Source organism: Leopardus geoffroyi, chromosome A3 (assembly GCF_018350155.1).
Source record: "Leopardus geoffroyi isolate Oge1 chromosome A3, O.geoffroyi_Oge1_pat1.0, whole genome shotgun sequence".
NCBI classification, from domain to species: Eukaryota; Metazoa; Chordata; class Mammalia; order Carnivora; family Felidae; genus Leopardus; species Leopardus geoffroyi.
In genome coordinates, this window is record NC_059336.1 from 105,827,103 (window position 1) to 105,854,641 (window position 27,539).

At 38.6% G+C, this 27,539-nt stretch overlaps 1 protein-coding gene across 4 annotated transcripts in view; it reads right to left on the reverse strand.

Annotated features, from left to right (window-relative positions):
- EML4 (EMAP like 4) overlaps positions 1 to 24,810 on the reverse strand; it is a 164,286-nt gene extending 139,476 nt beyond the window's left edge. For 2 of the 4 annotated variants that reach the window (XM_045447031.1, XM_045447023.1), the window contains exon 1: positions 24,504 to 24,801. In XM_045447031.1, coding sequence (XP_045302987.1) covers positions 24,504 to 24,528 — 25 coding nt within the window. In that variant the 5' untranslated portion in view covers positions 24,529 to 24,801. Of the gene's footprint in view, positions 1 to 24,503 lie in introns of all 4 variants that reach the window. The other 2 variants (XM_045447026.1, XM_045447025.1) reach the window with 2 other exon arrangements.
- Between the last annotated feature and the right edge of the window lie 2,729 nt (positions 24,811 to 27,539).

Sequence of the window (27,539 nt, forward strand, 5' to 3'; positions counted from 1 at the left end):
AACAAATCAACAATAGAAATATAAATAATCCAATAAAAAATTTTTAGTGAAAAATAACTGAAAAAATACAAATATATTTATATTTTGTATTTAAAAGGACTTGATTTTCTTCATCAGATACTGTAAGATATTGCAGTTTTAAATAAACCATTCACATTAGAAAAGTCTATGATAACCATCTTTATGTGTGTATTTATGTAGAGTATTAAAAAAAGATATTATAAACATTATTTAAAATGAGCACATAAATTACCTTGAAAATGGTAACAGGGACATTCCAAAACCATTTGATGATAAAGATCAACACATTAAAAAGAAGAATGCATAGGGGAGCCTGGCTGGCTCAGCTGGTGGAGCATGCAACCCTTGATCTCAGGAGTTGTAAGTTCAAGCTCCATGGTAGGTGTACAGATTACTTAAAAATAAAATCTTAAAAAAAAAAAAAAAAAAAAAAAGAATGCAAAGGGCCCCTGAGTGGCTCAGTTGGTTAAGTGACGAACTCTTGATTTCAGCTGAGGCCATTATCTCACAGTTCATGAGATCCAGCTCCAAGTTGGGCTCTGCACTTCTTTGCCAACAGCTGACAGTGTGGAGCCTGCTTGGGATTCTCATTCTCTCTCTGTCTGCTCCTTTCTCTTTCTCAAATAAACATTAAAAAAAAAAGAATGCATATAATGACCCTTAACAGATAAACAAGCGTGAAAAAACGAAGAACAGCGTATATCAACAACGACCCTTTAAGAAATGTCAGAGATGTGGGGTGAGTGGGGTGGCTCCATTAGTTAAGCATCCAACTTCAGCACAGACCATGATCTCACAGTTTATGAGTTTGAGCCCCAGGTCAGGCTGGCTGCTGTCAGAATGAAGTCTGCTTCAGTTCCTCTGTCTCCCTCTCTCTCTGCCCCTCCCCTGCTCTCTCTCTCTCAAAAACAAAAACCTCAAAATGGCAATCACCTTTGCCGAAAAGAGAAGAGAGAAGAGAAGAGAAGAGAAGAGAAGAGAAAAGAAAAGAAAAGAAAAGAAAAGAAAAGAAAAGAAAAGAAAAGAAAAGAAAAGAAAAGAAAAGAAAAGAAAAATCTCAGAGATGAGGGGCATCTGGGTGGTTTAGTTGGTTAAGCACTTGATTTCAGATCAGGTCATGATCTCATGGTTCCTAGGTTCAAGACCCGAGTAGAGTTTGGTGCTAACATCACACAGCCTGGTTGGGATATATTCATTCATTCTCTTTCTCTCTCTCTCTCTCCCTCCCTCCCTCCCTCCCGCTCATATTCTCTCTCTCTCTCAAAATAAATAAATAACCCCCCAAAAAAAGTCAGAGATGAAAGAACTTAAAAGAAATTAAATCATTTTAGTCTTTATGATAGCATTAGATTGGATTTGGCCCTAAGAAATAAAATTGCAACACCTATTTCTTTCCTAAGAAATCTTTCCACTCAGTCTAAACAATTACACAACAGATATAACTCCAAATACTTTTCCTCCTTTTATTCTTCATCCCCAAAACTTTTAGAAGTTTTTCTTCAGCAGAGTAAATTGCATGCACATTATGTAGTATTTACTATGAAGCATGCTGTGATGTAGCTAAAGACTAATGTTTAGCTAATGAATCCAACCAGCCAAACGTGTCAATTCCCACAGCTTCCCAGCCATACCCTCCACCATCTCAGAGCTTACAAAGCAATTGTTGGTTTCACCTATCACTTCTCTAGATTAGCAAAATCCTGAATGCTTTTTATACATGTACCAAGAATCTCAAGGTCTCCAGATAAGGACTAGAGAAAACTAAAAACAATGATAGTGGAATCAATTATTCTGAAAACTCTGAGACAACAGCAACTGCTTTCTAGGCTTTTGAATTCTAGTGGAAGCCAACTATTCTAGCAACACACGCTCATTTTAATATGTAAAGTTTTGAAATGACCTTCCCGTATTTCTCATCCAGGCTTTCATGTTATAAAAGTGACAGGAGAGGACCAAGATCTTTGCCATAAAAGCACATTAGTGTTTGAGAGACTGGAAGTGGTCAGGAAACAATGCAAAAAGCACAGACTTTTTAGAAGAAGAGAGTAACTTCCACTGAGGTATAAGATCTAGACTCTTGAGGAGGAGACGCTCAAAAGTAGGGACTTTTAAAATTCGAGATGATGATAAAGCAAGCAAGGGGCAATGAAAATTAGAGTGAAGAAAAGAGAAGTGAAGGTGATACAAATAGGTAAATAAAAAGAATATAAAATTGAATCCATAAATTAAACAATGATTGTAAACAGACTTGATGTGGTATTGCTTGTCCAACTCGTAACTCCCCCAAGTGGCCATGTGTTCTACCCTTTCCCTTCATTTGAGAAACTACTCAATCCCCCTCATATTATTCTAAACATTGGTCTCAACTGAAAACTGTTATCTTCCTACTTGATGACCTTGACCTTTCCATACACAATGATTAGTTGTGGGCTTGAAAACTGGATGTAGGGGTGCCTAGATGGCTCAGTCGGTTAAGCGTCCAGGCCTTGATTTCAGCTCAGGTCATGATCTCCCAGGTTGTGAGATCGAGCCCTGCATCAGTCTCTGAGCTGACCATGAGGAGCCTGCTTGGGATTCTCTCCCCATCTCTCTCTCTGCCCCTCCTCAGCTCTCACTCAAAAATAAGCAAACATTTTTTAAAAAGTTGGATGGAAGCAGAACCAAAATCCTTTCTTTGGATTTTTTCAAGCTAGTGCCAAGAAAAGGAAACTGAGAAGGTTGTTCCAGAACTACTGGGATGACTCCTGACTCTGGAAAAGGCTTATTTCAAAGAACAAAGCCAATATGTACAGAGAAATGGAAGAGAAAATCCTAATGTTAATGTATATCTGTCCTCAATTACGTACACAGTTACTGTTAAGAAATAATGAATATAAAGCCACTTTGTAAACTCTTTATCAGGGTTTATTCAGATTTGACAAATGTAATCATTTTAGTTTTTAATAAACTTAAATTGTGCATACGTATACACATATCAAGTAGAAACAAATGCATAGTAAGTTTGAGGGTTGGCAGACGATGGGTGGACAGCCAAATCTCATCTATTTTTGTAGGGCCTGTGCACTAAGAATTGTTTTGTTGTTGTTGTTTTTAATTTTGTTTTAATTTTTTTTTTAATGTTCATTTTTATTTTTGAGAGAGAGAGAGACGGAGTGTAAGTGGGACAGGGGCAGAGAGAGACACACACAAAATCTGAAGCAGGCTCCAGGCTCTGAGCTGTCAACACAGAGCCTGATGTGGGGCTCAAACTCATGAACCGTGAGATCATGACCTGGGCCGAAACCAGACACTTAACCAACTGAGCGACCTAGGCACCCCTTTACATTTTTTAAGGTTTGGGGGTAAAAAATCAACAACAGAATATTTTGCAGTATGTGAAAATTAAATGAAATTCAAGTTCCATTGTTCATGAAGTTTTATCAAAACACAAACACACCCATTTGTTAGACTGTCCGTGGATGCTTTCATGCTACAACAGAATTAAGTAGTTGCCTTTAGAGAAATTTTGCCAACTCCTATACAACATGGTAAACACAGACACCAAAACCCTTAAAATGCTTGTTAGGAAGGTAGGATCGTAAGTAATCTCATATTGCCTCTACCTTTCCAGGCTGATATGTGATATTACTTTCTATAAAAAACTTTAAATTAAAAAAAAAAAAAAACCAACCAACCTGGAAAAGGGCTGTAATAGCTTCTGATTTCCCTTCCTCCATTGTATAGTTCTTTCAGTTCATCTAAGTCTTTCCCACACCAAGTAAATAGCACCACCAAATAGACCAGGCTAACAAACTAGGAGTTAGTTATCCATGACTCATTCCTTCTCTTTATCCCTTACCATCCACCCACCAGCACACCCATAGGCTCTTGAAAATATATTCCAAATGCTACCACTTCTTTCACCACTACCACCCAAACCCCAGTTGTCACCATCTTTCACCAGTACTCCTTCAAGAACCTCCTACCTAAGACCTGAGGTTGTAGGGGTATGAGCGGGGAGGGACTTAAGGAGTAAGGTTTGGCAACAGAAGAAAATATAAACAACTCAAACAGTCTAAAATTTAAGTTTTATTATTCTTGTTCTCATTTTGGGAAGAATATCTCAAATCTTAAAACAGTTCTTCATCATCACCCCCCCCCCCCCATTTATTTATTTACTTATAGGACTTATTTAGGGCTATATTCTCTATGCTGTACCTTTCATCCCTGTGACTTATTCATTCTGTAACAGGAACAGTTCTTTAAAAAAAAATTTTTTTAATGTTTATTTTTGAGAGAGAGAGAGAGAGAGAGAGAGACAAAGCACAAGCAGGGGAGGGGCAGAGAGAGAGGGAAACACAGAATCCGAAGCAGGCTCCAGGCTCTGAGCTGTCAGCGCAGAGCCCCACGCAGGTCTTGAACTCACGAACCATGGAGATTGTGACCTGAGCCGAAGTCAGACTCTTATCCGACTGAGCCACCCAGGCACCCCAGGAAGAGTTCTCTTAAAAGGAATCTTTCAGCTTTCATTTAACAAATCCTGTTGCTTCTTTCCTGTGTTTCTAAATTTAAAATGAAAAAATAAATATTCCAATTGTAAAACACAGCACTGAAAAAAAATAAAGCCCAATTTTGACTTCTTAATGTATCTTGTGACCAAGAAAATGTATTAAATGTTCTTTTATAGCTCTATACTTTAATTTTAAAAATTTATTGAATTTTCATAAAACACTCATTCTCCAATATTCAACATAAAAGAACATAAGCAAGTGAAAACAGTATGGTGTACTGGAAAGCATACTGGATTTCTGAAGGCGTAACACTTGTTTCACTGTACTAATTATATGATCTCAAACTAGCCCTCTTAAGTCTTATAGCTTCCTCATTTGTAAAATAAAGATACTAATGCCTACTCTTCATATTCTTGAAATTTTAAAAAGTAAACTCTAAAATATAAATATAAAATGTTAACAACAATCATTGAAATATATCCTTTTCTGTCAGTCTACAAAGTTTCAATTTCCTCTACATTATTTTTCAAATGTAAAAAAGAATTTTATTGAAATATTTACCATATAGTTATATTAACCAGGACAGTGTGGTATTTGCTTAATGATAAACATAGCAATCTATGGAACAGAACAGAGAGTCCAAAAATAGAGTGACACAAGTGGACAAAGGCTAATCTTCTCAATAAACGGTGCTGGAACAAAGGAGTATCAATGTGCAAATCTTACCTCATACTATACACAAAAATTAATTCTAAAGGGATCACAGACCTAAAAATAAGAGCTTAAATGATAAACTTTAAGAAGAAAATAACAGGAGAAAAATGACATAAGAAATATGTATTTGTTTGATTTCTGCCTCCAGTTCCTGGCACAGAACTCCTAAAACCCTTGGGATTTTCTGAGTAATAGGGGTGAGAGGAGCTGAGTTTATGCTAACGAGGTAACTTTTAGAGAATGGGGGCTGGTTACCAGAGGAATCAACCAGGTAATCAGAGAGTTGGAACTTGCAGCCCCTCCCCCTAAACCTCTGGAGAGGGGAGAAGGACTGGAGATTGAGTTCAGTCACCTACGGTCAATGATTTAATCAACTGTGCCTATGTAATAAATCTCCTTAAAAACTCTAAATGATGGAATTCAGAGAGCTTCCAGTTGATGAACACATCAAATTGCTGGGAGGGTGACACCCTCAGAGGGCAAGGAAGCTCCACCCCTCTTCCCACATGCCTTATCTGATACATCTCTTCCATTTGAATATTTCTGAGGTGTAGCTGTGTAATAAACCAATAATAGTAAATAAGGTGTTTTCCTGAGTTCTGTGGGCCAATCTAGCAAACTGTCAAACCCAAGGAGGGGGCCACAGGAATTACCCATTTATAACTGGTCAGTCAGAAGTATTTGAGACCCGGGGTGCCTGCATGGCTCAGTCAGTTAAGCGTCCAACTTTTGATTTTGGCTCAGGTCATGATCTCATGGTCCTGAGATCAACCTCTGTATTGGGCTCAGCATGGAGTGAGGAACCTGCCTGGCATTCTCTCTCCCTCTCTCTCTGCCACTCTTCCCACTTATGCATGCATGCTCACTCGCTCTCTCTCTCTCTCTCTCTCTCAAAATAAATAAATAAAATTTAAAAAGAAGTACTTGAGGCCCAAACTTGTAACTGGCATCTGAAGTGGGAGGTAATCTTGTGGGACTGAAGCCTTAATCTGTAGGATCTGCACTAACTCTAGGAAGTGTCAGAATTTCCTGGTGTGGAAAACCCATACATCTAGTGTCAGAAGTGTTCTGAGTAGAGGAATCAGTTTTCTTTTAGAATCTTTGTGATCTCGGATTAACCAAAATTCTGAAATAAAACAAAAAATACATACTATAAAAGAAAAAAAACAATGAAATGAACATCAAAATAAATTGCTAAGCTGGATTTTATCAAAATAACCGTTCACTCTTCAAAAGACACTGTTAAGTAAATGAAAAGTTTAGCAACAATCTGGAAGAAAATATCCGCAGAGACCATCCAATTTTTAAAAAATGAGCACCATATGGTGCACCTGGGTGGCTTAGCTGGTTAAGCGTCTGCTTTAGGAACAAGGTCATAGTCTCACAGTTTGTGAGTTTGAGTCCTGCATCAGGCTCTCTGCTGTCAGCACAGAGCCCGCTTCATATCCTCTATCCCCCTCTCTCTCTGCCCCTCCCCTGCTCACTGTTTCTCAATCTTAAAAATAAATAAATAACTTGGGGCACCTGGGTGGTTCAGCTGGTTGGGCATCCGACTTCAGCTCAGGTCATGATCACGAGTTTGAGCCCCCATATGGGGCTCTGTGTTGACAACTCAGAGCCTGGACCTGCTTTGGATTCTGTATCTCTCTCCCTCTCTGCCCCTCCCTTGCACGTGTTCTGTCTCTCTCTCAAGAATAAACATTAAAAAATAATAATAAATAAATAAACTTTAAAAAAATGAACACCATACATACAAATCCATAGAGGTGGAAAGTAGATTAGTGGTTGCAGGGGCTATGGGGACACACATATTCAAATGTTCATACCAACGTTATTCATAATAGCCCAAAACTGTAACAACTGAAATGTCCATCATCTGGTGAATGGAGAAACTAATTGGTGGTATATTCATATAATAAAGTGTTACTTAGCAATAAAAAGGAACAAACTACTAAACACACAATATGGATGAATCTCAAAAGCATTATGCTAGGTGAAAAGCACAAAAGACCAGACTGTAAGGTCACAGCTATATGAAATTCTAAAAAAAATAAAATATAGCAATAGAAAGTAGATCAGTGGTTGTCAGTAACTGGAGGTAGAAGGCACCACTGCAAAGAAATATGAGAAAACGTTCTGGGGTAATGGAAATGTTTTGTATCTTTTTTAAAAAAATGTTTATTTCTTAAAAAAAAAATTTTTTTAAACATTTATTTATTATTGAGAGACAGAGAGCCACAGAGCATGAGCAAGGGAGGGGCTGAGAGATGGAGAGAGACAGAACCCAAAGCAGGCTCCAGGCTCTGAGCTGTCAGCACAGAGCCTGACACGGGTCTTAAACTCACAAACTGCAAGATCATGACCTGAGCCGAAGTCGGATGCTTAACCAACCGAGCCACGCAGGCGCCCCCAAAAAATGTTTATTTCTAAGAGACACTGTGCATGCAAATGCAGGACAGCAGCAGGGGGAGAGTGCCAAGCAGGCTCCACACTGTCAGGGAAGAGGCCAATGTGGGGCTCGATTCCACAAACCGTGGGATCATGACCTGAGCCACATTCAAGAGTTGGGTGCTTGACCAACTGAGCCATCCAAGTGCCCCAGCAATGTTCTATAACTTGACTGTTACAATGGATACACAACTATACAATATTTCAAGGCATAATTACTGTGCACTTAAAATTAGCACAGTTTATTGCAGGTAAAGCATAATTCAATAAAGCTGATTTTTAAAAAATGAAATCTCGGGGCGCCTGGGTGGCTCAGTCGGTCAAGCGGCCGACTTCGGCTCAGGTCACGATCTCGCAGTCCATGAGTTCGAGCCCCGCGTCGGGCTCTGTGCTGACGGCTCAGAGCCTGGAGCCTGTTTCCGCTTCTGTGTCTCCCTCTCTCTCTGCCCCTCCCCCGTTCATGCTCTGTCTCTCTCTGTCTCAAAAATAAATAAACGTTAAAAAAAAAATTAAAAAAAAAAAAAAATGAAATCTCAAAACTACCCTTTATTCTTTTTCATTAAAATCAAGATATGATAATGAGGTGTTCTGTAATGTTTCAAAACAAATGACTGTGAGAATCTGCTACCAAGAATGTATCTTAGAGTCGCCTGGCTGGCTCAGGTGGTAGAGCATGTGCCTCTTGACCTCAGGGTTGTGAGTTCGAGTTCTACAATGGGTGTAGAGATTGCTTTAAAAAATGTATTTTATTTGATAACAAAAATGCCAAATTACCAAAGGAACAGAGTACGCTTAGTTTTGAAGAAGTGCAATACTTTGACAAAATAACAGACTGGCTTATCTAGGATTACACAAAATGTCAGTGATAAGAGGTAGGAAGAGATTAATAAGCAGGGTAAGAAGACGATTCTCAACACCTTGCTCTAAAGACATTTTCTCATACAACTCATAGGAATGTATCTTTTTCTTATCTGTTGGTTTTCAAATTCCCTCATTTTCCTAGGGTGTATGGTTAAGTCTGTCAATATCTTATGGCAAAAAAAGGGATATTGAAAGTATCCACAGAAGATTCCCCCCAAAAAGGAAGTAGAGTAAGGGGTGAAGATGAAAAGTTATGTTGGAGCCAGGTGGCAGGGAAGGTTGGAGACCCAGCTAAAAGTTTATCTCATAGAAATTGGAAATGATAAAAAGTTTTTAAGCTGGGTAATAACAAAATGTTGATATACTGAAAGAATAATCTGGTGGCCATATGCAGGGTAAATCAGAGTATGAAAAGATCAAAAGCTAAAACATTCATTTGTAGACATCAAAACAATTGCCTAAAGTGGATCAGAACATTTAAAACCACATCAGTGGTTTTCAAACTACCGAAATGACTTCTTTGTTGTTGTCATGACAGAGTCATATCCCTGTGAGTTCTGTCCAAAAAACATCTAATATCATCTTATAGGTGCTACTACCAAACAACTGTTCAGAGCACAGCAAACAGCCCAAACTGCTCTAAGTACCAAAGTAGGTGTTAAAGTCCGGAAAGAAAGAGGGCCAGAAGGTGAAAGAGGTGACCTCATCCTGATCACACAACCCACTGTTTGCCTCCACCATCACCACCACCCACAAACAGCTGTCTGGAGAGCTCTGCTGCATCCTGGGAATTCTCCTGAGTAAATACATAGGAGTCCTGAATCTAGGCTGATAAACAGACAAACCTATAGTAATTAACCTGGTAAAAAACTACATATAAGGTTTTACAGAAATACAATCAAAATTCTTCCACAAGAAAAAATGTTAAAACTGAAAGAAATACATGTCCAAATACTAAAAAATACTATAGTAAACAATAAAATTTTAAATATGAATGATGAAACAAAAAGACTAAGAATCTGAGAATGAACATCTAAAAAAGTATATATGTAAAATAAATAAATAAAAATAAAAAAGTATGTATGTTCCAAATCCCTATCATAAGATCAGATGCTGAGGTATGATAACAAAGTAGCCTCAGTACAGTTGTCAATGTTTTACCTGATTTGTATCCCCACGATTACTTTTCTCTAAGCTTATCTGACACAACCAAACCTCACACAGGTTCTATCATTATCTATTCTATGAAAAAAGGATAGTATGTTTATAATTGACAATGCAGACATCAATGTTTATACAGGATCACTGATGTCCTACTGTAGATAATTTAATGAAAACTGTTTATAGTCTATCTCCCTTCACTATAATATAAGCTTCAATACAGCAGGGGTTTTTGTTTCTTTTGTTCACTGACATATTCCCAGTATGAAAACAATTCCTGGTGTGTAGCAGTTGCTGAATAAATATTTGCTGATCTATTAGATTTTCATTTTGGGAGCTTTCAGTCACCAAAAAGCTTTCACAAATATTACTATAATCATCATCCCCATGTAAAGGTTGTAATAACAGGTTCAGTTTTATTCGATTTACTTAAAAGTCACACTTAAGGTTTTTTATTTTTTGAGGGTATTTTTTAAAGTTTAAATTAAGATGTTTGTGTCCTTTAGAAAGTTATTAATTTATGTAAAGTGTCTGACAGAGTTCCTAAATCACAGCTGAATAGATGTTAGTGTCTTTGCCTTGTTACCCTCTTTGAAAAAGTTATTCAACTGAACCAAATTTCTTGAAATGTAGTCTATAAAGTATAGCATCAATGACTGTTTCCTAAAGGAAGTATACTGAAGACTGTAGACTTAACTAACAATCACAGGACTCATACTCCAACAAAGACATAGAAAAACACAGGGCGCCTGGGTGTCTCAGTCGGTTAAACGACCGACTTTGACTCAGGTTATCATCTTGAGGTTCATGGGTCTGAGCCCTGTGAGGGCACTGTCAGCACGGAGCCTGCTTAAGATTCTCTCTCTCTCTGCACCTCCCCCACTTGCGCTTTCTCTCTATAAATAAATGTTTTAAATGTTTTAAAAATTTTTTTAAGAAGACAGAAAAGGCAAGTATCTTAGAAAACTACTTACACAGGTGACAGAGAGAGGATATAAGTCACAGAATTCACTGCTTTAAATTAGGATGATACGAGGAGAACACAGTTGATAACGGTGGCATAGGTTGAAAATTGCAACCAAAGTGGTCTCTATTGGTAGGTAGCCTGTCATTTTCTCAGGTATATGGGAGGAGGACAAAAGAAAAAAAAAAAAAAAAAAGTAAATATCATTCCTTTAAGCGATTTCCATGAGCTGGAGTGCTACTATGTCCTGACCTCTATTTTTCTGCTTACACCCTAAACAAAGACATGCTTCTAAACACAAAACAAAACAAAACGAAACGAAACGAAACAAAACAAAACAATAAAAAGGCTGGATGGTGGAGGCTTAAAGGAGCCCTCCATGTTTCCAAAGCTTCCTATACTTCATCATCACAATTCTTACTACTTTGTATTTTAAAAGCCTACATTATAAGCTCCATAGGGCTCTGTTTATATCTGGAAGAGTGCTGAGCACATACCAAGCATTCAATAAATATTTCCTGAATAAATATGGCCTGAATCCCCAACAGAATTAAAAGCTTCATGAAAGCAGGGATTTCAAGTGTCTCATTCACCAATTTTCCAATGCACTTAGCCCAGAGTGTGATCCAAAGAAGCTAATCAAATTCTATTTACTTAATGAATGTGTTTATGACCAGAAAAAATAAAATAAAATAAAATAAAAAAGTAGTCTACATGAGACACAAACCCACATACTGAGCCATTATAGTATGCACTAGTGAACCAAAATGAAGAGTTTCACAGTGTGTGTTTCAGCATGCATATAATCATTGAATCTCATTCACAAAAATTTCAGGAAGTCAAATATTAATTACTTTCCCAATCATCTTGCTTTACTCTAAACTTTGTTCCCCAGTACTTTATTGCAAATAATCCACAAACTAGATCCTAAAATTTCAGAAATGGTTGTTTATGTCAAAAACATATCCACACTAATTATAACTGGAGAGACTAAAGAAATAAAATGAATGCCAAGAGGCACTCAAAGCAGTCAAAGAAAATCAAAGGCTATGCCTCAACTAAACTGAAAACAGGATATCCTTCAAAGTTTAAAAAAAAAAAAAACCAACCCTACTCACTCACCAACAGGATTCAGTTATGACACTTTTCTGGAACAAATGGCTCAAAGAAAACTGCAAACAAATTTTGTCATTTGCTCTAATATGTCACTTACACATCAGCATTCCACTATCACTTAAAGATCAGCAAAAGGTAGTGATATCGAGACCAGCATGCAAGAGTAGAAGATGGTTTAAGGAAAAACGTAAGATATCAACACTAAACAGTTTTGTTTTAAAAAGGGAAGTCATCTCAACTTTAGGAAGTCATCAATTTTGGAAAGTCAGAAAAAATACATTCTCTGGAAAAAAATTAAAAAGGAAAAAGAAGTGCATTCTCATGGAATATGACAAAAATAATACAGCATAATTTGACTCCATAGTACACTAATATCTCACCGAGCCAGAGATTTATCTTAGAAAAAAAAAAAAAAAGATAATATTAACAAAAGAAAATACTGGAAGTATAAACAGTCTACAATTCAAAACATATATATATATACAGGGGCACCTGGGTGGCTCAGTCGATTAAGCGGCCGCTTCGGCTCAGGTCATGATCTTGTGGTTCATGTGTTTGAGCCCTGCATAGGGCTCTGTGCTGACAGCTGAGAGCCAGGAGCCTGCTTCAGATTCTGTGTCTACCTCTCTGTCTGCCCCTCCCCCACTCATTCATTTCTCTCTCTCCCTCTCTCTCTCTCTCAAAAACAAACATTAAAAAAATTTTTTAACATATATGTATACTTATCTGAACCATATGTTTTAAATATACCTATATATATAAAATCAAGTTTGTGAACTAAAAACCTCACGCATTTTATTAAGGTCCTCATTCAGAAGTCTATTATTTTCCTCTGAAAAACATGTGGTATCCTGTTATTCAAATAACACCAACATTAGCAATATTTATTAAGTATGATCTTATCCCTGTAGGTGCTATACCATGCAATTTCAATAGGCATAGGCCTTGATCTTTAGATTCCTCTTTTTTTAAGATTCAAAACAATCCTTACACATAAGTCAAACCAGCTTTGTTATCCGGCTTCCTAGACCACAGCAAATTTAAAACTGGGAATCAAAAGAAAGGCTAGACTGGAAACAGTAACCAATCCGGTAACAATGAGCACCTCTAGAGCCTAGAGTACCATTTCGTGTCCAAAGGAATGATGTTTAGAGAAATAGCTGACTGCAGAAATTGGAGCAAGAAGTGTGAAAGAAAGTTTGAATACTGTCACATCAGAAAGCAAGGAAACCAGCAAAGACCACTAGAATTAGGACTCAGGAGTCGATCTAAAGATGCTTCTACAGGTCAATCATGGGAAAATCTGAGCATAAAAAAAGATTAATGGCAACATGCTGAAACACATAAAATACATAAAAATCCATAACTTTCAATTTAAATATACAGAACACAAAGAAACATGCTTAAAAAACATCAAACGATATACAATCAGCACTTATATTAAACTCTACAGAACAAAAGGTCTAGTTTAACAAATTGCAAAGGAAAAAGAAAAAGGAAAGGGAAATACATATTAAAAGACTTAAGAAACACAGCAACCAAATGCAATATATGGATCTTGTTTAAATCCTGATTTAAAAAAACCACTGTAAAATGACACTTCTGAGACAATCAGGATATGTGACTGGATATCTGATATTAAGAAATTACTGTCAAATTTAAGGTCCAATAATGAAAGAAGAGTCACAAACTCAAATATTATGGGTGAGATTTCATAATAATACAATAAAGCACATTGATGCTAGCTGATAAGCAACAGCAAAGAAGACAGTTATAATTATGTAGAGTCATTTAGGATATGGAACAAACAGCGCTACACAAAAGCTCTTGAAGGCACCGCTGTGTTACAGCAAAGAACCATGACTGACGCTCATAATAACCACCATCAGTCATCAAGAATAAGTTAAATTATGCTCTAGACACACAGCTTAAGGAGATCAGATGTCCAAATAATGAATACAATGCATTAAAGTTTATATTTATACCTGCTGAGAAGGAAAGATTGATCACAATTTTGTAAAGGAAAAAAACATGGTTGATTTTGCTGCTTAAATATATTTTCTTTCACCCAACCCCCCTAACATACACAGCACCTAACAGCACTTTGCTCCAAGATAATTGCTGACTGTTGAAACACAGTAATAGTAATACTACAGAATAGTAATGAATATAATCCTGACTTCCCACTAACAAATATCTTCAAATTAATTTACACTAATAACCTAGTCTATGGTTTGACACAATTTTTAGGTGTAAGATAAAACACTATGCAGTTACAAATTACTAAAAAACATAAAAAATGTTAGCTAACTAAAGACTCAATTCAAACTCTCATCTGAACCCTATTTAAAATTATATAAAATAGATATGCATGTTGTTATGGGTTGAATTTTATGTCCACATCATCTCATTATGTCAAAAAGCAAGAAAGTCCTCAAAAGAATGATGGGAACATATCAAAAGAATGCAGAAGCTAGCATGAATGGGCATCCACTAGCCAAAATGGGGCCAATGTGAGCATCAAAACAAATAATGGATTAGAACCCATTGAAAAAAATAGGATACCTGAGTCCATACAGAGATAAATAAACCAATAAACTGAAAGTCCAATGAGGAACAGAATATTTACAAAGTTTCAAAGCACCTCCTACAAAATACTTACTAATAACAACAAAAAAAATTTAAGTACTTTTACAGTGCAGAAGCCAGGTAGAGACAACACCTTAATCAAATGATCGAAGTGGCCATCAGTAATAGTACATTTCAAAGATATGCACCACGTGACAGGATGCAATGAAACAAAATACAGTTTTTCACCTTTGTGGCATTTGTGTCAAGGATACAGGACTTGAACTGAATCAGGAGGAAACGTCAAATTAAGGAACATTCTACAAAACAACAGGCCTGTAATCTTATAAAGTATCAAGATCATAAAACCCAAGACAAGACTAGACAACTAGAAGACTAAAGAGACATGACAACTAAATGCAATATTTGATTCTGAACTGGATCTTTTTGCTATAAAAGACATTATTAAGACAATTAGCAAAATTTGAATGGGTCTGAGGATTAGATAGTAGTAATGTATCAATATTAATTTCCTACTTTTATTAGCTGTAGAATGGTTATGTAGGAGAATGACTTTGTTTATAGGATGTATATAAAGTTATATATAAAAATTTTTTTTTAATGTTTATTCATTTTTGAGAGAGTGAGAGAGCATGCGCGAATGGGGGAAGGGCAGAGAGAGAGAGAGAGAGAGAGAGAGAGAGAGAGAGGGAGGGAGGGAGGGAGACACAGAATCTGAAGTAGGCTGCAGGCTCCAAGCTGTCAGCACAGAGCCTGACATGGGGCTCGAACCCACAAGCTATGAAATCATGACCTGAACTGAAGTCAGACACTCAACCAACCCAGGTGCCCCTAAAGTTATATATAATTAAGTTCAACAACTAAATTCTCAAAATGTTATGAGCATGAAGACCGACACCCCAACCACCTCTTGGGCTAGAGTAATGTTGCAAATACATGCCTACAGAGGTCAGGCAATAAAGTAAATACCTGAAACAAGCTAGGTGTAAGGTAAGGACTGAGGCTGCTTATCTGCCATACCACTTCGTGCATATATAGATCATGTGGAATGCAAGCCCACAGGGGCAAGATCATTCCATTTTTTCAAGAGAAACCAGAGACCCAGATTTTTATGTGAAATTTCCCAATTTTTAAAACACTCAAAAGTGCCAAACAAAACATGTCTGTCGGCTAAATTTGAACCACAGCTGCCTCAGGCCCAAAGGCATGTTTCTCAAACTGAGACCTAGGGATAAAAGGAAACCACATGATATACATGGAACATATTCTTACAGCCACGGTTTTATCCCATGAGTTTGCCTGGAATTTTCAGAGAGAGGAGACATTTCTATACTTTTAAAATGCTGTATTACGGAATTTAATGCAAAGTTCATATGATTTTTTAGTAATTTCAAACTTACAGAAAAGCTATAAGAACAAGAATAACACAAAAAATAGCCATACAGCTTTTACCAATTTCACCTATTGTTAACATTTTACTCATCTTTATTTGCACATGAGCCTCCTCCCTCCTTGCATATACATATACGTGATTATGCACATGCATTATACAGATATACATATAAAAAACACACATACATATTACATAACTTTTTCTGAACCATTTGAGAATAACTTACATATTCCATGGCTCTTTATCCTTAAAAACTTCTGTGTTTCCTAAGAAAAAAAAAAAATACTCCCTTCCATAACCTTAGGATAGTGAAAACCTGCAGTAAAGGTTTTTATCTAATCTGCCATCTGCAGTCCAATTTTATCTTATCTACCATCCATAGTCCAATTTTGCCAAATGATCCAATGATACCCTTTATAGCATTTTCCCTTCTACTGTAAGATCCAGTCTAGGATCACATATTGCAATAGCTGTCATGTCTCTCCACTCTCCTTTAATCTGAACATTCCACAGCCTTTCTTTGTATAATTAAAAAAACAAACAAACAAAAAAACCACAAAACCAGTCTTTCCACCATTTAAAAAAAATAGGATGCTTCCCAATTCAGAGTTCACTCAAGATTAGATTCAGGTTATCCATTCGTGGATGGAGAACTACATAAACGATTTGTTCTCAGGACATTATATTCAGAGGCACACGATGTCCACTAGTGCTATTCATTTTGATCACATGCTTAAGGTAGTGTCTGATTTCACCACAGTATAGAGTTACTATTTTTCCCCCTTTGAAATTAAAGAGCAATATATGGGGAGATATTTAAGACTATGCAAAACAATCTGCTCCTCATCAAATATTGCCTTAGATTTAGTTATCTATCAATGATTGGCTATACTCCCAGATCCCTCAGGTGTAGTGCTCACTTCCTCTACTTTAGGAGCATCAGTACAATGGTTTGAGTGCAAGACTAGAATATTAGGCCGAGCTTCTAGGAAAAAAATGTATTTGAGCCATGCCTTAAAGACCGAATATACATTTTTTTTTCTTTAGAGAGAGAGTGAGAGAGAGAGAGAGAGAAGTGAGCTGGGGAGAGGGGCAGAGAAAGAGGACGAGAGGGGCAGAGAAAGAGGACGAGAGAGACAGAGACAGAGACAGAGAAGGAGAGAGAATCTTAAGGCAGGCTCCACACTCACTCCCCGCAGAGCCTGACATGGGGCTCAATCCCACAACCCTGGGATCATGACCTGACCTAAAATCAAGAGTCAGACACTCAACTGACTGAGCCGCCTAGGCACACCCCGCCACCAAAGACTGGATAGATTTCGAATATCTACTGAGGTGGAGAACCAGTCAAGACACAACTTCATCAGGAAAGCTAAAAAAAACACAACATGGTGAATCCTTCTGCAAAGTAAAAAATATACCCTAGCCTAACAGTTTTATAAAACCATATTTCTACATACTGAGTTTGCCTGAATTACACTGATTCTAGAACTATAGATATATTTTACTGCTATTGATACTAACTATATTCCAATCATTATATTCAGATCCTAAAAACTTTTGGAAAACAGAGCACACAGTTCATTACAACCACTTCTGATGTTCATCCAACTTTTCATATGGATGTCAACCTTCTCACCTAGTCTCTCAAAGATCAGGATCAGCCACTAAAAGTATATATTTCATCTGACTGTGACCCATAGTAAGAAATAAATTTTACACTGCAACCTACGGCAAACATACACAACCGAAATTAAAAGCTTCTTGAAGCAGTATCATGTGAAGCATTGATATCTTATAATCTTTTTTTTTTCCTCCTCCTCCTTCTTTTTCTTCTCAATGTTGGTCTTGATCCCAAATAAATTTCTAAGTCCATAATTATAAGTCATGCACAAGACCTACATTTGAAAAACACTACCATAGGGGTGCCTGGGTGACTCAGTGGGTTAAGCGGCTGAGGCTCAGGTCATGATCTTACAGTTTGTGAGTTCAAGGCTGGTGTTGGGGCTCTGTGCTGACAGCTCAGCTTCAGATTCTGTGTGTGTGTGTGTGTGTGTGTGTGTGTGTGTGTGTGTCTCTCTCTGTCCCCCCCCCCCGCCACGCTCTCTCTCTCTCAAAAAATAAACAAATAATAAAAAAAAAAATTTTTTTTGTAAAGAAAGAAAAACGCTACCCTAGAACCTGGCATGGAGTTCTTTACCAGATTAGATTCCCAACAAAGTCTGGGACAAAGTTTTCACTCACTTCAGGTGAAACAAGAAAAATAAGAACATAATGAGTGATTTTTTAAAGGACTCTATTCTGAGATTGTATATAATTTTTTCATCTTCAAAAGCTCTTTCTTTTATGAAACAATGGTGAAAGTGAAGGTTGTAAGTTGTCCATTATATACTGGTCCCCTAATTTTTTCCCCACATTTTGCTGGATCATAAAATCTCCAATGTTGTGCTGTGAGCTTTCAAAGACACACAAGAGTGTTAGTCTTCAACGGGTTTATAATTTGGCTGGAGAAACTAACAATAATTCTAAGACTCGTCATAATTATTTCTACCTTATAAGAAGAAATATCCCGTGATAAGTGCCCTAAGAATGCTCTTAGGATAAAAGTTCAGTACTTTGGGCTGGGAATGAATGAAAGGGAACAAACAAGGAAAGGCATTTAGAAAGGAAACAGTATTTGAGTTGGGGCTTGAAGGGTACTGAGAAATAGTCACAGGGATGAAAAAGCACCAAAATTTGGGGAACAAGACACAGGTCATCTTTGGCCAGAGCTTAAGACTGTACAAGGGAGATAATGGAGGACCTAGAGAACAAGGCTAACTTGTTTGAATTCGGTCATCAGGGCAATGAAGCGGAGAGAGTGAATGGCACAATCATAGCATTGCCTTAGGAATATTAACCTGAAGCCCCCCCTCCTCCGACCCCATATAAAATAAACTGGACGAGGTGGAAATTCTTTAGGCTATGCAATAATCCAAACATGGAATAATTAAGTATTTGAACTGTAGCTGGGGAAAAGGAAAGTAAGGGATGAGAAAAGGGGACAAGAATTGAAAAGTCCCAGAAGACATTTTAATGTGGCAGGCAAAAATGGCAAGGGATCAAACATGGTTCTGATATTTCAAGGCTGGATGATACAGACAATGGATAATAAGGAAAAGAAGCTGATTTAGAGGAAGAGGAGTTCAGATTCAGGATATGTTAGATGCAGGAGTAGGTTATAAAGAGTTAGTAGTAGGGTACAGAAAAGAATATTGAACTCCATCAGAAAAATCAGAGTTCAGGGCACTTGGGTGGCTCAGTCAGTTAAGTGTCCCATTCTTGGTTTAGGTTCAGATTATAATCCCACAGTTTGTGACTTTGAGCCCTGAGATTGTCTCCATGCTGCGAGTGTGGAGCCTGATTGGGATTCTCTCTCCTGGCTCTCTACCCTCCCCCACTTGCACTTTCTCTCAAAATAAACTTTAAAAAAAAGAAAAAGAAAAATCGGAGTTCAAGTGGAAAAAAATGGTCAGTATCCAAAAAAAGCAAAAAAACAAAAACACAACAAAACTGGATCTACAGTATGATTTTAACTGTGTAAAAAATTAGGCATAGAGGGGTGCCTGGGTGGCTCAGTCAGTTAAGCGTCCGACTCCAGCTCAGGTCATGATCCTGCGGTCCGTAAGTCCAAGCCCCGCACTGGCTCTGTGCTGACAGCCCAGATCCTGGAGCCTGCTTCGGATTCTGTGTCTCCCTCTGTCTCTGACCCTCCCTGCTCGCTCTTGCTCTCTGTCTCTCAAAAATAAATAAACATTAAAAAAAAAATTAGGCATAGAAAAAGACTAAAAACAAGGATATCAACATGTTAACATCGGCTGCATACAGATGAGCTAAAGGAAAAGATCATTTATTTTTCTTTCTTCTTTGTATTGTGTTTTCACTGGATATAAATTCAACAAATTAGCCACCCCCCAAAAAAAAGTAAGAAAGGAAAAAGAAACACCTGGATTCAAATAGTCTTTTTTTAAAAAATCACAAACTCTCTGAACCTGTTTCCTCATCTATAAAAGGAGAATAATTTCTTCTCTCCCAAGATTAGTGTGAAGATTAAGTGAGATAAAGTACTTGTAAATTACAAAGCAATATGCAATGTTAAGACATTATAATAGTCTGAGAGAGCTAAAACTACAGAACAAGAGATCATACACAGATACAGAAATAAACTCCAGATTTGAGAATCTTCCATACTGAGGTTATAGCTGAAGTGGATTACTTCCTTAGACTTATTAAAAGTCTTAGAACCTACCCCTTTCAAAATAAAAATGTTCTCAAATTTCTTAGGAATACTGAAGTTTTACATGCTATAGAAATAGACTCATAGACATAAAATTAAGACAATACTTTTCCTACATGTTACTCAAACATAAGGTGGAAAAGACCTAGTAATTTCACTCCCTGTATTTGGACAGCTAAAAAAATTATTTCATTGTCTTTAAAAGCCAGGCTCTATAGAGGTACATTCAGCAATCTCCACATGTTCTGTCTCGGAAGTTACATGCTTTATACATAGCACAGCATTCTAAATGGTGTTTCTCCTCTCTAGTCCCATTTCTGGTCCTTCCTCATGCTTAAACATCTCTGGGTATCTATTTAAAACCAGAGAGTAAACTCCTAAAGGACAAGAAGCATGTCTTATATTTGTCCTTCCCATAAGAACAACCAAGTACAGTACTGGTCACAAAACAGATACTAACCCACATGCATACTAAGAAATACTCTAAGCTCATGTCACAGATGTTGTAATAACCATGTAAGAGTTACTATTCATTTCTTATATAACTTAAGCCTATTTTAAGCCCTTCAAGAGACAACTAATAAATAAAAAGTTCCCCAAGTCATATTGTATGAGAAACATTTTTATGTGAATAAACAGTGCTTAAGACTAGATTAATACTTAAAAATCACATACTGCATTGTTTCTTTAAGAGTATATATGAGATGAAAATAGTTCTAATATTGTGATGTTAAGATTGTTTTCTTAAAATATTTAATAAATGGAAGCACACTGCTATTGTTTGTTCATATACCCTGTACCAAAATGTAACATTTCTTACAGATACTAACCCTACGATTTCATTTACTGACATTTTTATTTTTAAAAACTTTTGAGTTTTGTTTTTTAATCTTTGGAGCAGAAAGTTAAAACTGATATTGTTAACTACAGGCTTTTTTTTTTTTAAGTATAAGCACTGACAAACCCCTAGGCTAATTCCAAGATAAAAATCTTAAAATTAAAACCTTTGTGGGGTGCCTGAGTGTTTCAGTTGGTTCAGCATACGACTTCGGCTCAGGTCATGATCTCACGGTTCGTGGGTTCAAGCCTCACGTTGGGCTCTGTGCTGACGGCTGAGAGCCTGGAACCTGCTTCGGATTCTGTGTCTCCCTCTCTTTCTGCCCCTCCCCTGCTCATGCTCTCTCTCTCAAAAATGAATTAAACATTAAAAAAAATGCCTTTGTTATGAAAAAGACATGCTAAAAAAGACTAAGGATGAAATGCACCTAAGTAAGTCTGGGCGCGGGGTGGGAGGGCTAAGTGGGTGTGTGTGTGTGTAGTAATTTGAAGGCAGGATATCAAGATAGATTGTTCAGGGTACTTCCCCCCCCCCACCCTAATTTTTTTTTTAAATTGTTTCCAAAGTAGCTGCCTTTTTAAATTACCATAGTCTGTGAACTAAAAGATTCTACGCCTAAGGGAAATTCCAGAGTACAAGCACCTGCCAGCCAAACTGCCTAAAATTCAGCGGCGGCAGAGATTAAAAGCATCCTTTACTTTTTATGTAAAACAAAAAGTAATACAACAGTATATAACTTCAATGAGACACATATAACATAACCAATCCCCTAACACTGCTCTCAACAATTTCAAAAACCACTACACAGTTTTAATTACCATTGTACATCTTATAAAATGCATATAATAGTGTTTTCCTTATCTAAACACTCAATCATTATGGGTACAGTTTGAATTTTAAGATTTCCACTTTACAAATGGATCTTATTATTCAGCAGAAGACTCCCTTAAATAATCAGCTTCTCTGGAATCATTCTGTTTATAAAGCACCTAACTTTTCTGCTTATATAAGTGTAGTTTTCTCACATTTTTTTTTCAAGAACCCATCTGGTATACAAAAGGAGATATACATGTATACCTCCTTGAGAATAAATAAATGCTTTCAATACTTGTGGCCCCAGAGGAACTTCACATGTTTTGAATTGTTTAGTTTAAAAAAAAAAAAGTTTTAAACACCTTCTAGAATACAAGTGCTTGCCTTTACATTCATGGCTCTCTTAATGATAAAATAAAGATCAATGTAAGCTCTAGACTAAATGAACTGCAGGGAACAGAAAGAAGCAATTTGGCAAGAGCTAAGCAAAGCTCTGTTTAAAGACTACCAGTAAAATATACCAGCATTACCCCTCCCCCACCCCTCATCCCCTAGAGGTTTCAATTAAGATGGGGCCTAGTTTTACTCTTACAAGGGGGACAGAAAGAGAAAGCACAGAGCTCCTGTTGAAAACTAGCTTCATCAGGAGCAGCTTCAGAAATACTTCCAGGAACCATTTCTTTCCTTCTCTGTTGACAGAGGTTCCTCTCTTTAGAAAGAGGCATCTCCCCTGCAGCTGATCAACACCATATCTAAAGAAAAGTCTCATCCACTCAAGGACGGCATCACATGAATACAAAAAATATCTACCGTTGGGGTCCGCTATAAAGCTCTTTATGAAAAGTGAAGCCCCAACAACGGTTCATCTTCATAGTCCAATCTCTCATATCAGTTGCCTCATGAATTGGGTAAGAAGGGATAAAGTTATTTAGCAAGGCATATCTACTGTTTCAAAATAAACTTAAGTGCCCCCAATTGGTAAGAAAGACTCCCTCAAAACACTTAGAGAAAATGAAGCCTTGGCAAGCCTTCCACAAGTCCTTGGAATCAAAAAGAAAAGAAATAAAAGCGGATTTCTACTGAGTAGTCACCCACCATTCCTAAAAGCTGAGGAGCTGACAATGCAGCGATATCTCAGTCCCACAACGTCTCCCACTATGCTCAATTTTTGCCCTAGTATACGAACACTTCTTTGTGAACATATAGGACAAGTCTTTCAGTCATGATTAGCGAATAAATGCACCCATGAGGCTTAAAAAAAAAAAAAAATTAAAAAGCAGTGAAAAATTGATGCCTCTTTAAAAGGAGTCAAGAATGAAACAACCTCACTATGTAAGGAATTATAAGACATCAAAGGTTAGATAATGGGCAACAGGTGCCTTTGGGAGGAAAGAGAAACACTCAGTTGTCTCCTATTTTAGGATTTCCACTCTCACAGCACTCTAGTGTGTGTTTTTCTTTTCTTCCCATAGAGGGTCAGGGCCAAAAATTAAGGTTTTTACTATTTAATACCAGTAATGGGTCCAATGCTCTTCGACTAACTTTTTTACTTTAGATTTAAAAAATTCACCTAATCCCAACATGGCTGAATGAAGTATGGCCTATGGCCAGATCATGCACTGATCCATGAACACTCACCAACCAGGGATTTATTATCAAGAAATGCAAAAGAAAGGCTTCTGAAGACAAACTACCTCCACATAAAACACTGAAAATATAAATCCAGCAGCAGGTATCACATAACTGCAGAATCAGCCAAAGCAGAAACTGTTTCTCTCACCATCCTAACAGTTGAGCTCAATCTTTACAGTAACCAGATTCCAATGGCCTCAAAGAATAGTAATTCCAGACACAGATTATAGGGCAGTTGAGTACCAGCCTCTAGTTCTGATTCCCTTAGTTACAAAATTTACTACCTTTATTCTGGTGAAAGGGAACACTGGAAGGATACTGCAGCCTACTTAATAACCTCTTCCATTCCACAAAGACAACATATTCCAAAAATGGAGAATCCTTTCTTTCCCTGACAGAGGCCCCCTTTCCTATGGATTCACTGGGCAGGATTACTTCTCCCCAGCATGCTCGCAGAGCCAGAAAATACTTCTGCTTTCACTCTTCTTTTAAAGAGGGTCCCCCAACACAGATGCACCTCTTCCTTTCCTGTATTAAGCAAATGATGCTTCAGTGCTTCTAGTTCTCTCCACCACTGCAAAATGTTCAGAGAAGTGGAAGGAGAGAAGGGAAGTTGTCAGACACCGAAAGATACTTAAAAGCAGCCTCTAAATTTAAAGTGAAGACTGAGGGGGGGTGCCCTCTTCCTGAAGAGGGAATGGGGGTCCGTACCCTAAAAAGGGACCCTCTGCGTGGGTGAGGGGTGCCTCCACTCTGAAAGAGAGTTCAGTATGTGGAAAGGGGGAGGAATGTTGTGCCCTGAAGCGAGGTCAAGGTTTCAGAAAGGGGTGCTCCAACCCTGAAGATGGGTCTGTGGGGGGAGCCGTGAGTGTATGGGAGGGGTGTACCAGTTACTGGGGGGGGCCCTCTCTGAGAGAGGGGGTTTCCACTTTGGGGAAGGAGGGCCCTGCACTGAAGGGGACGCTGGGAGGAAGGGAGGGTCTTGCTGGGGAGGGCTGGGCATGGGGGAGGGGAGGGGTTCTGAGTCCACCAGAGCCAGTAGAGGGGCGGCAGCCTCGAGGGGAACATGTGCAGTGGAACTACTACCATCCCCAGGGGCAGGGTGGAGAGCAGGGCCTGGGCTGTGTTTGGACAGAACAAGGCTCCCACCCTGCGCAGAAGCCGGAGGAGTCCCCAGCCGTACTCACCGAGGCTGCCGGCGAAACCGTCCATCTTGCGGGGAAAGCGCCGGGCTCGGGGCTCAGCGGGGCGGGCACTTCATTCAGCGGACCGACAGACTGGCCAACGCTGAGCCTGACCCGCTCACTCTCTAGGTCGCCCGGCTTGACTTCTAGCCCCCGCCTCCGTCGTCCGTCGGTCCGTCCGCCCCGGGACAGTCAGCCGCGGCCGCCCGGGCCACTTCTCCGTCAGGTTGAGAGCCGCACCGCTCCGCCGCCTGCCCGGCCTCCCTCCCAGGCAGCAGCCGTGAACGCCGCGCCGCGCCCCGCCCCCGCGCCCGCGCGCAGCGGTAGCCCCGCCCCCGCGCACGCCGTCACGCTTCCGACTCCGCCTCCCACGTGACAACACGGAGGCGGGGGCTTGTCGACCCTTCCCTCTCACCTTGCTTCGGCCTCGGGTTCCTGCCTCCTGGAGCCGGAATAGTGGCTGCGCTTGCGCAGTGTTCCTGCCGAGGGCGTAGGACTTGGGTCTTGAAGCTGGTTACGAATAGGTGGAGATAAGGGGTGGCCTCAGGCCTGAGATTCTCAGGAGCATCGAGGGACTCTCTCTCGTAGCCCCCAGGGAGCCTGCGGAGTACCCCTGGAGCCCAAGTCTAGAACCCCTTGGACAAAAGATGGTCACCCCGTGGGTCCTACGAGGACACCAGGGAGGCAACCAAGATGCGGGAGGATTCCCTTCCTCGGGTTCTCCCTCTGTCCCAGTAGGGGATATATGGGGCAAGTGTTCCTAACTCAAGGCCACCACCAATGCTAGGGCTCAAGACAAACTGGAGACAAAGAATGTTAGTGATGGACAAGACCCTTGCCTCCTTTTCAGGGAGGACACTGAGCCTTAGAAAGGACGTGATCTCCCCAAGGTCATGGAGCCTGGTCGAAGCAGAGCTAGAACTCAGACTCCCTTACTTCCCCTGATGTTCTTTGCACCAGAGTTGCAAAGCAACCCCTTACAGGGCATAACATAGGACTGCCTACTAATGAACTCTAACAAAGGGTTTTAGTAAAGTAAGCCTGAGTTCTCAGCCCAATTCCATGAGACTCAGTAGGTGAGCGTCAAGTCTCTAAACTTATTTGGGATTCACTTTGTTCATTTGCAAAGGGAAGGACTGGACTTGTAACCAAATGATGTACACAACCTTCATCATCCTCCTGTCTCCCCTGCTCACCCTGTTCTTCATCCTTCTAAAGACCTTCCAGTGGTTTCCAAAGTTCCTCTTGGGACTTGGTTGTGTGGATCAGAGTAATAAAGAGAATTGTGAGGTGCTCATCAACTAAATTGATGTATACAGTAATTAAGAGCTGAGATAGAGAGGGAGGAATTAGAGTCATTCTAGACAGGTTGCGGGTGAAAGGGACAGCCTGAAGAAGGGAGATGAGAAAAAGGAGGTTAGCAACTACCATAATGAGAGGGACTTAGAATTAGATGGTTAAAAGGATTGTTAAACATTTTGTTTCTGTATTGCAGCATACTTCTCCCCCCAGCCCTCGGGGCTGCCTCTTTCAAAATCCCCCCTAAAAATCCTCCCTAAATTACTTTTCATGTCCCTTTTGGATATCAGACCTGTATGTCTTCTGAATATCATACCACGTAGAGACAGGCCATTAAGCAGCCAAGATTAGTTGAGGTTACAGACTAAATGGTATCCAGAGTTTCCTTCTGTTTCAAAATTAAATTATTTACCTACTATGGGCATTTTTATATCTGTAAGTTCCTATTAAGCCTAACCACTTAATGTTTGAGAACCCCCAGTTCTGACAGCTGGTCTTCTGTGTCCGCAAGCTACACTCTCTGCCTTAGGTCAATTAAAAGAATAAGAACTTCCAGTGATATACTAGTATACAGATATATATTTTTTAATTCAGAGAAGGAGTCACCTTTTGTGCAGCCCGAAGCTTTTACTATTGGTGGGGCCCTTCTAAAAAAAAAAAAAAAAATATATATATATATATATATATATATATATATTCATATATATGTGTATACATAAATGTATAAAATTAGGTTAAATGGAGTATTTATTTAGAGAAAAATCACAACAGATTACACATTTTAAGAAGCCTACAAATACTACAAATCTTACAAAATCAAGAAATATAACATTTAATTGCTGGACGTTAACTCCAATTTGTTTTTTACTAAATTTCTCGGTTGCATACTCTGATTATTTCTTCATATGACAACGATTCTTTTTTCTTAATAGATATCTTTTACAGGGATCCTGCTATACAACAGGTTTTATATCCAGATGTTTTATACACCTAACCCTATTCCAGTGTTACACCAGGTCCATGAGATCAGTGTTATGAACATGACAGTGCTTTTTAAATAACTTTTTAAGAGAGGATAAAAAAGATAATTTAGTTTTTCCTCTAGCATGGTTTGTCAAAGTTGTCTTATTATTGGGATGTAGTTGGAATGCATAAAAAACCACTTTGCACACATAGTACAGGTTGTTTCTAGTATTGATGCAGGAATTCTGATGAATTCTATTTCATGTGATTCCCATTTTAAAAAATAAAATAAGTAGGGGTGCCTGGGGGCTCAGTCAGTTGAGCGTCTGACTTTGGCTCAGGTCCTGATCTCACAGTTTGTAAGTTCGAGCCCCGCATCGGACTTGCTGCTGTCGGCACAGAACCTGCTTTGGATCCTTTGTCCCCCTCTCTCTCTCTGCCCCTTTCCCACTCATTCCCTCTGTCTCTGTCTCTCTCTCAAAGATGAATAAATATTTTAAAAATAATAATTTAAAAGAAAAAAGAAAATAAATAAAATGTATGGTGAATTTTAAATTATGCATACTGTATTATTGAGTATATATTCCTGACTGAACTTCTATTTTATTTGACATCAATGAGAACCAAATATATATCATGTATATAATGATGAGAAGAATATCCCCTGGGCTAACTTCTGGCTTTTTATGTTTCAAACCTTATTTCTCCCACAAGACCCACACACTTTCAGTGCTAGTCGTATGTTATAGCATATTATGAACCCTAGTCCTACCACCT